This window comes from Camelina sativa, chromosome 12, assembly GCF_000633955.1.
Source record: "Camelina sativa cultivar DH55 chromosome 12, Cs, whole genome shotgun sequence".
Classification (NCBI taxonomy): domain Eukaryota; kingdom Viridiplantae; phylum Streptophyta; class Magnoliopsida; order Brassicales; family Brassicaceae; genus Camelina; species Camelina sativa.
In genome coordinates, this window is record NC_025696.1 from 180,253 (window position 1) to 187,151 (window position 6,899).

Consider the following 6,899-nt stretch of genomic DNA (forward strand, 5'->3'; position numbering starts at 1 on the left):
TTCTATCAGTGTGACTGTTTAGAGAGTTTTGGGCCATTCGTGTAATTCTTAATAACTACTTGACTCGAGTAGAAAAATAAACACGGAGAGCTTTAATGTAGAGAGATGTTGTTGACAAGGAATAAAATTCTGAGAACAAACAAGGTTGCAATCAAATATCTCATAGAAAACAAAGACTAGAGTTTTTTGTCTACATCCACCACTAAACAAGATAGCTTCGTATGTACACAGTCTCGTACACAACAATAAACAAAAGAGTTTAACACACCAGATTCAAAGAGCACAACAAAAACGTAACGTTAGGCCTTATGCTGTTTCTCTATGTCATACAGAACACAAACATCTGCAGCCGTTTTCATCTGACACACGCAACCACAGAAAAACCAAAAAAAAGCCGATAAGAACCAGAGGATGCCTACGCTATTTGAGGGATTAGATAATTCTGGATGGGACTTACCTGAATCACATTGATGATCTGCTTGATCAACCAACCAAATATGCTCAAAGCCAAGAGTATAGAGAGTGGTGAAATCTGCGTCAATAATTCAACTACCACCTGAGAAGATTGAAACCCCACAAGATTAGAGCGGAAGATAAGCTTAAAGAGATCAAAGGGGAAGATAATAGAAGAGAATCTCACGTCCATCAGGTTTTCCGTTTGGTTCTTTGCTATGAGAAGAAGGATTATATAGAGAACCTGTAGTCATTTGAGAAAACTCAAGTGTTTACAATATCTCCCAAAAGAGCCAGCTTTATTTTAGCTGAGAGATCAAAATATCCAATTACCTCGCAGGAAACACAGCAATAACCCATGAACATGCGGTTTCCGTAGTAGAGTCTAAAGAGCCAGCTTGTGCTATCTTTCACATCCTTATGGCTGGTCTTCCCTGATAGAAATGTACTGTGAATCAAAGAATTAATTTCCTGCTTTGCTATGTCCAAGAACAATACATCTCAGAAGAGTTGATTGGAATGAATGAGTACCTATACATTTGCAGCCAGTGACTAGCGATATCTAAAGCCAGCAATGACAGGAAAACCAAGCTAGGCCTGTTTATAGTCCAATACTGTGTTAAACATAAAACGTTATGACAAACGGCTATGTCAGCAAAAAGATGTAAACAGTATTCACACCTGTATATTTGGGAGAGAATCACGAGAAGACAGGCTGTGCTGACTCTGTATCCAAGCACAGACCCCAAATTATGACAAAGTTGTTTTTCTATATAAACTTAAAAAGAATAAGCAGGTTGAATCTCAGGTGTATGTAATGTAGTGGAAGATTCACCTATCTGTAACCATGTCCAAGACAGCTCCAAATGTAGAGACTGAAAGGGGAAGAAGAAAAGAGTTGTGTGTCAAGAAGTATCAACCTCAACAGTAGAAACATGGATCTCCAAATTGTAGATAAATGTCAAGATTGTAGAGGAAAACAAGAATGAGTTGGTGGAAGCTAAAGAATGAGATGGGGGACAATGATAAGAGCACCTTGGTTGAATTTACGAGCGCACCATCCATCGACAGCATCACAACAAAAACTGAGAAAAGCACATTGAACAAATATGAAACAAGTACCAAGCAGACAGGATGATGGGGGGAGGAAAAGAAGACTAGTTTGAAATCTCACCTGAAAAAGTACAAGAGGGAGAAGAGTGTCTTGTTGGAGAAGCACACAGCAAAGGCAATGCAGTTCAAGAGAACTCTCATGTACCCTGCCCATTATGATTTATGCATGTAACATCAAAAACCGTAATCCTATGGAAGATGACATCTTTCTATAAAGAGAAGTAAAACAAATGTAAGGAAGTAGCAAAAAACGGACCAACGATATTGGGAATGTAAAGGTAGACAGAGAGCTTCGCCGGTCTCTGCTTTGCCTTGTTAGCCGCCATAAGAGAGCGAGAGAGACTGTACTAATGCAATCAGTTTCAGAGAAAACAAGATCTCACCAATGAGGGAAGCAAAGCACCTACACAAGAGATTAGGGGGCGGGAGAAAATAAAGGAACAAACTTTCTAAGAACCCAACAAAGGGAAATGCATACACACAGCGTGTACAGATTAATATTCAGACGCAAGTGGAANGGAAAAAAAAAAAAAAAAAAAAAAAAAAAAAAAAAAAAGCAAATTTCAAATCACCTGAATTGCAGAAAAAGACTTAGAGAGAGAAATTGGGAAGGGGAGGAAGAGGCAGCCGGAGTTTGGTTCAAAGGGCACAACAACGAAAAATAGAAAAAAAATCGAATCAGATTCGCCTCTTCTCTTCTCTTCTCTGAAGCAAACGTACGTTTTTCGTCCTTTAATATTCTTCGCCAATTTTATAAAACTAACAACAACACTTAGAAACTTTTTTGTATTTTGTATAACAACAAACATTGAGACAACCCCTACTGTTATACTACAGAGTTTCGCCGCTGAGAGGAAATGTCCGCTATTATTTGTTTCTCCCCAACCCGAAGCAAAAAAAAAAAACAATAGACATTAGTGGGCCTGAGAAAGATCCACTACATGGCCCAGCCCAAGTCAGAATGATGATGTTAATGATGATGATAAAACAAAGAATTGTTTTGGTCAAGGTCAGGACGTCGGTCGACGGTCGGTGTGACTGGCGAGTCATTCATCATCGTTTATCCAAAAACATTAACTCCTCAGTTTCCCCATACACACACACACAATAATAACATTAATAAATTAAAAAATACTTCCTCCGTTTCAAAATATAGGATGTTTTAGTAGAAATACTCATATTAAGAAAAAGTTACTTTTAAAAAGTTTAACCAATCATAATCAAGACTGCATAATATAAAATATAAAATTAATCTAAAAGTTGCATAGAAAGTTGGAAACATCTTATATTATAAAACAAAAATAATCCTCTAAACATCTTATATTATGAAACGGAGGGAGTAGTAAATAACTACAAAGAAGTAGTACCATTTATTTTTTTAATTAGAAGAGTAAAATCAGCAGAAAATCTAACGCACGACTCTTGTCCCAAGATCAGTCATCATCAATCATCGGTCCTTTCCCTTCTCATAAAGAAAACTTATAACTCTCATATTAATATACCGTAATTTATATGATTATATCACTTCATTCATTATAAGATTATTAATTATCTTCTTACATAATTAGTAGTATATTTTTTTTGGCTTCTTTTAAAATCAAGATCTCATCGTTTAAAGCTAAGTGAAAACAAGAAATTGGGAAACAAACCATTTTAGTTTACAAGAAATAAATAAAAACAAAGAAAATTGAAGGGAAGAAGGCGACTAGGAAACTGCTGGGGCCAGAAGATAAAGGGGGTGACCCATTCACTCCTTTTAATTTTGGATTTTGAATCCAAGTGCAAAGAAGATATTTTATTTATTACTATTACTCCCTTGTTATTATTTATTTTTAATTTGGATGTCTCTTTATATAATAATCTTAATCTCCCTTTTCATCATCATCATTTACCAAGTTAGTTGTATACACCTCACACACTTTCCCCTTTGCCCTCTTTTATCTTTTTTACTTGCAGAGATTACTTACTTCACTGTGCTCGCTCTCTAGCTCTAGTCTCCCCTTCTCCTAAACAAAGTTTCCTTCTTACGCTCTCCTGTGTTCCTCTTTAGATATATCTCATCCGAGGTTTCTCGATCTCTTTTTTTTTCTTTTTCTTTGAGGGGGTAGATAAGAGCCAATAATGGGTGTTCTTGATCATGTCTCTGAGATGTTTGACTGCTCTCATGGCCACAAGATTAAAAAGCGCAAACAGCTGCAGGTTCGATCATCGCCCCCACCTTTACTTTTATTATTAATTTTCTTTTTTTTTCTTTTTCTTGACAACTGACTAGATTCAGCTTGAGAATTTTTTAGATCTTGATTTGGAAGTACTAACAACACTAGCTTTGTCGGAAACAACAAAGTGATTATGAGTCTAGTATATAGTAGAAACTAGCTTCGATAGTTACAAGGATAAGTCTTGAGAGTGTTAGTTAGTTTAATTAGTAGATCTCGTAAAATTAACTAGTTCCATAAAAAAATTAAAAAAAGACTACTTACTTGTCTCTTGAGTTAATATCTAAATATCGCCGACCAAATAGATTCTTTTAATCTGGAAAACTAAGTTGACGATGATGATACAGAGAGAGCCATCTCTTAGATTCACACCGGGATTAGTGTATTCTATTCGCTGTCGGAATTTTCTTTTACTAAGTATCAATCTAATAAATCATTAATTTCCGGGGCTAACCCACGTGAATAATATTCTTTTTATGTCTATAAAAAAAAAAAAAAAGTAGACTATAATATAGTATATTTTTTTGTCGTTTTGTGTCTTTCTGACAGTCGGTGGAGATCAAAGTGAAGATGGACTGCGAAGGTTGCGAGAGGAAAGTTCGGCGTTCCGTCGAAGGCATGAAGGGTGTCTCTTCTGTCACGTTGGAACCCAAAGCCCATAAAGTCACTGTCGTCGGCTACGTCGAGCCCAACAAGGTGGTTGCCCGTATGGCTCACAGGACCGGCAAGAAGGTCGAGCTCTGGCCATACGTACCCTACGACGTTGTGGCTCATCCTTACGCAGCTGGCGTCTACGACAAGAAGGCTCCTTCCGGTTATGTCCGCAGAGCTGATGACCCCGGAGTGTCTCAGCTTGCTCGTGCTAGCTCCACCGAGGTCCGCTACACTACTGCTTTTAGCGACGAGAACCCGGCAGCTTGTGTGGTCATGTGATGATCTTGTTGTACCCACCGTTTCAATTTCTCTTTATGGATTAATATTGTTATTGCTGTCTTGTTTTTGTATATTAATTCCATAACCCATATGGTGTGTAGCTTTCTTTTCTTTTTTGGGTTCTATGTGTTATGTGTACACTCTTTTAATATCATTGTAATATTTGTTTTTCTTCTTCTTCCAAAAGACTTAATTAATGTTGAGAAATATCTATGTTTTCAAATTAATTTGTATCTACGTACGGTTCGCAATTGTGTGAAGAAGGGCTTCGAATGCGGATCAAGTTACGTTGTAGATTAATTAAAAAACCAATAAACAATTTTGTTGTTTATAACAAAAATAGATAGAGAGAATAGCTGAGAGACAAAGATTCCGAGCTTCCCTCTTTGACCTTGGAAATCCTAAAAGCAGGGGCTCCATGTATCATAAAAGTTTTAATATTCGTGTTGGTGAAACAATCAAAACAAGTGAAATTAAAATGAAGTCAAGAACACGATACTTGATAGCGATTCTACTTGTAATTTCACTCTGTTTGGAGGCAAGCCATGGCGGAGGAGAAGATGACGATAAGGATGAGGAAAAGAAGAAAGGAGTATCATACGACGAAACTTCATTGATCATAAATGGGAAAAGGGAGCTTCTTTTCTCTGGCTCTGTTCATTACCCTCGAAGCACACCCGAGGTAATTAAGAAGTTCTTCTACTTTGTTTTTGTTTAGTATATATTATTACCCCAATCAATCAAGAATCAAGAATCAAGAATCAAGAAGATGATTTCACTTCATGGATTTGGTTTTCTGTTGCAGATGTGGCCCAGTATTATCGACAAAGCTAAGGCTGGGGGTCTTAACACCATCCAAACTTATGTTTTCTGGAATGTGCATGAGCCTGAACAAGGCAAGGTATATATATATATTTCATCTTTAGGTTCTCTTAAAATACTAATTCCTTTGTCTTTTCTTACTTTATTTTGCTGATTTGATCATTTGCCTTAAATGGTTTATATATGTGTATATTGTGTTTCAGTATGATTTCAGTGGGAGGTTCGACTTGGTGAAATTCATTAAACTAATCCACGAGAAAGGTCTCTACGTCACCCTGAGGCTCGGACCCTTTATCCAAGCCGAATGGAGCCACGGGTAAGAAAGATTCAAATCCGATCCGAAGAATGAGGTATGTATGCTTCCTTTTTATAAAAGAAATTAATGCTAACTTAACTCATACTATTCCAGAGGGTTACCGTACTGGCTACGCGAGGTCCCAGAGATTTACTTCCGCACAGATAATAAACCTTTCAAGGTATTTTTCTAAGCACAGTTTTGCAGTAATCCTTTAGTTAGCTAGCTGTCTCAAAAAATCTGATTAATGGACCGAATCGATAAATGAAGGAGCACACAGAGAGATATGTGAGGAAAATACTTGGGATGATGAAAGAAGAGAAGCTGTTCGCTTCACAGGGAGGTCCCATCGTCTTGGGACAGGTATATAGTATACACACAATTATGATTCATCCATCTGAAAAGCATAGACATTGAAATCTCTAAGCATACATAAAATAAATGACAGATAGAGAATGAGTATAACGCGGTTCAGCTAGCCTACAAGGAGAATGGAGAAAGATATATAAAATGGGCAGCGAATTTGGTGGAGTCAATGAAACTGGGAATCCCCTGGGTTATGTGCAAACAAAACGATGCTCCTGACAATGTCATTAATGCTTGTAATGGAAGGCACTGCGGAGATACTTTCAAGGGACCAAACAGACACGATAAGCCTTCCTTATGGACCGAGAATTGGACTACTCAGTACGTACGCTCTACCTACAAACATCAAACTCTCATCAGTACACAAAACTAGCTACAATCTTACTTTTGGTTTCTTTTTTTTTTTTTTTTATTCTTAGGTTTCGAGTTTTTGGGGATCCTCCAACACATAGAACAGTCGAAGATATTGCATTCTCAGTCGCTAGATACTTCTCTAAGAACGGATCTCATGTCAACTACTACATGGTACGTTTAAATCATTATATATCTGCGTCAGTCATGTTTGCACTTACAATAGATTGAGCTCTGTTTCTGTGCAGTACCATGGTGGAACAAACTTCGGACGCACGTCTGCTCACTTCGTTACCACTCGTTACTATGACGATGCACCACTCGACGAATACGGTAGATCCAACCCCCCC

The 6,899-nt window shown here is 37.4% G+C and overlaps 3 protein-coding genes across 4 annotated transcripts in view; 2 read left to right on the forward strand and 1 right to left on the reverse strand.

Moving 5' to 3' along the window:
- On the reverse strand, window positions 128-2,425 carry LOC104729160 (probable CDP-diacylglycerol--inositol 3-phosphatidyltransferase 2). 2 transcript variants are annotated; one of them, XM_010448060.2, is made up of 11 exons: window positions 2,139-2,425; window positions 1,823-1,908; window positions 1,628-1,712; window positions 1,489-1,538; window positions 1,289-1,328; window positions 1,135-1,179; window positions 985-1,050; window positions 787-901; window positions 641-697; window positions 458-556; window positions 128-359 (listed from the first exon to the last, which is right to left on the reverse strand). In XM_010448060.2, the coding sequence occupies exons 2-11, from the start codon at window positions 1,890-1,892 to the stop codon at window positions 300-302; spliced, it is 687 nt and encodes a 228-aa protein (XP_010446362.1). In that variant the 5' UTR covers window positions 1,893-1,908; window positions 2,139-2,425; the 3' UTR covers window positions 128-299. The 2 variants fall into 2 exon arrangements, with proteins under 2 accessions (XP_010446362.1, XP_010446361.1); XM_010448059.2 differs by having other exon boundaries at window positions 1,823-1,969; window positions 2,139-2,424.
- Window positions 3,401-4,892, forward strand: LOC104729164 (heavy metal-associated isoprenylated plant protein 26). The gene is made up of 2 exons (XM_010448063.2): window positions 3,401-3,765; window positions 4,332-4,892. Exons 1-2 carry the CDS (start codon window positions 3,688-3,690, stop codon window positions 4,713-4,715), a joined length of 462 nt encoding a protein of 153 aa, XP_010446365.1. The 5' UTR covers window positions 3,401-3,687; the 3' UTR covers window positions 4,716-4,892.
- Window positions 5,149-6,899, forward strand: part of LOC104729165 (beta-galactosidase 14-like) — a 4,731-nt gene continuing 2,980 nt past the window's right edge. The window contains exons 1-8 of the mRNA XM_010448064.1: window positions 5,149-5,397; window positions 5,521-5,616; window positions 5,741-5,853; window positions 5,947-6,013; window positions 6,103-6,195; window positions 6,281-6,519; window positions 6,618-6,723; window positions 6,798-6,882. Coding sequence (XP_010446366.1) covers window positions 5,194-5,397; window positions 5,521-5,616; window positions 5,741-5,853; window positions 5,947-6,013; window positions 6,103-6,195; window positions 6,281-6,519; window positions 6,618-6,723; window positions 6,798-6,882 — 1,003 coding nt within the window. The 5' untranslated portion in view covers window positions 5,149-5,193. The remainder of the gene's footprint in view (window positions 5,398-5,520; window positions 5,617-5,740; window positions 5,854-5,946; window positions 6,014-6,102; window positions 6,196-6,280; window positions 6,520-6,617; window positions 6,724-6,797; window positions 6,883-6,899) is intronic.

Excerpts from the sequence above, each read along its gene's own strand:
- LOC104729160 (XM_010448060.2), bottom strand. The coding sequence starts at position 1,892 with ATGGCGGCTAACAAGGCAAAGCAGAGACCGGCGAAGCTCTCTGTCTAC. Across the intron at positions 1,713-1,822 it reads TTACATTCCCAATATCGTTG|GGTACATGAGAGTTCTCTTG; the intron begins GTCCGTTTTTTG and ends CATAATGGGCAG. Across the intron at positions 1,329-1,488 it reads CGCTCGTAAATTCAACCAAG|TCTCTACATTTGGAGCTGTC; the intron begins GTGCTCTTATCA and ends TTCCCCTTTCAG.
- LOC104729164 (XM_010448063.2), top strand. The coding sequence starts at position 3,688 with ATGGGTGTTCTTGATCATGTCTCTGAGATGTTTGACTGCTCTCATGGC. Across the intron at positions 3,766-4,331 it reads AAAAGCGCAAACAGCTGCAG|TCGGTGGAGATCAAAGTGAA; the intron begins GTTCGATCATCG and ends TCTTTCTGACAG.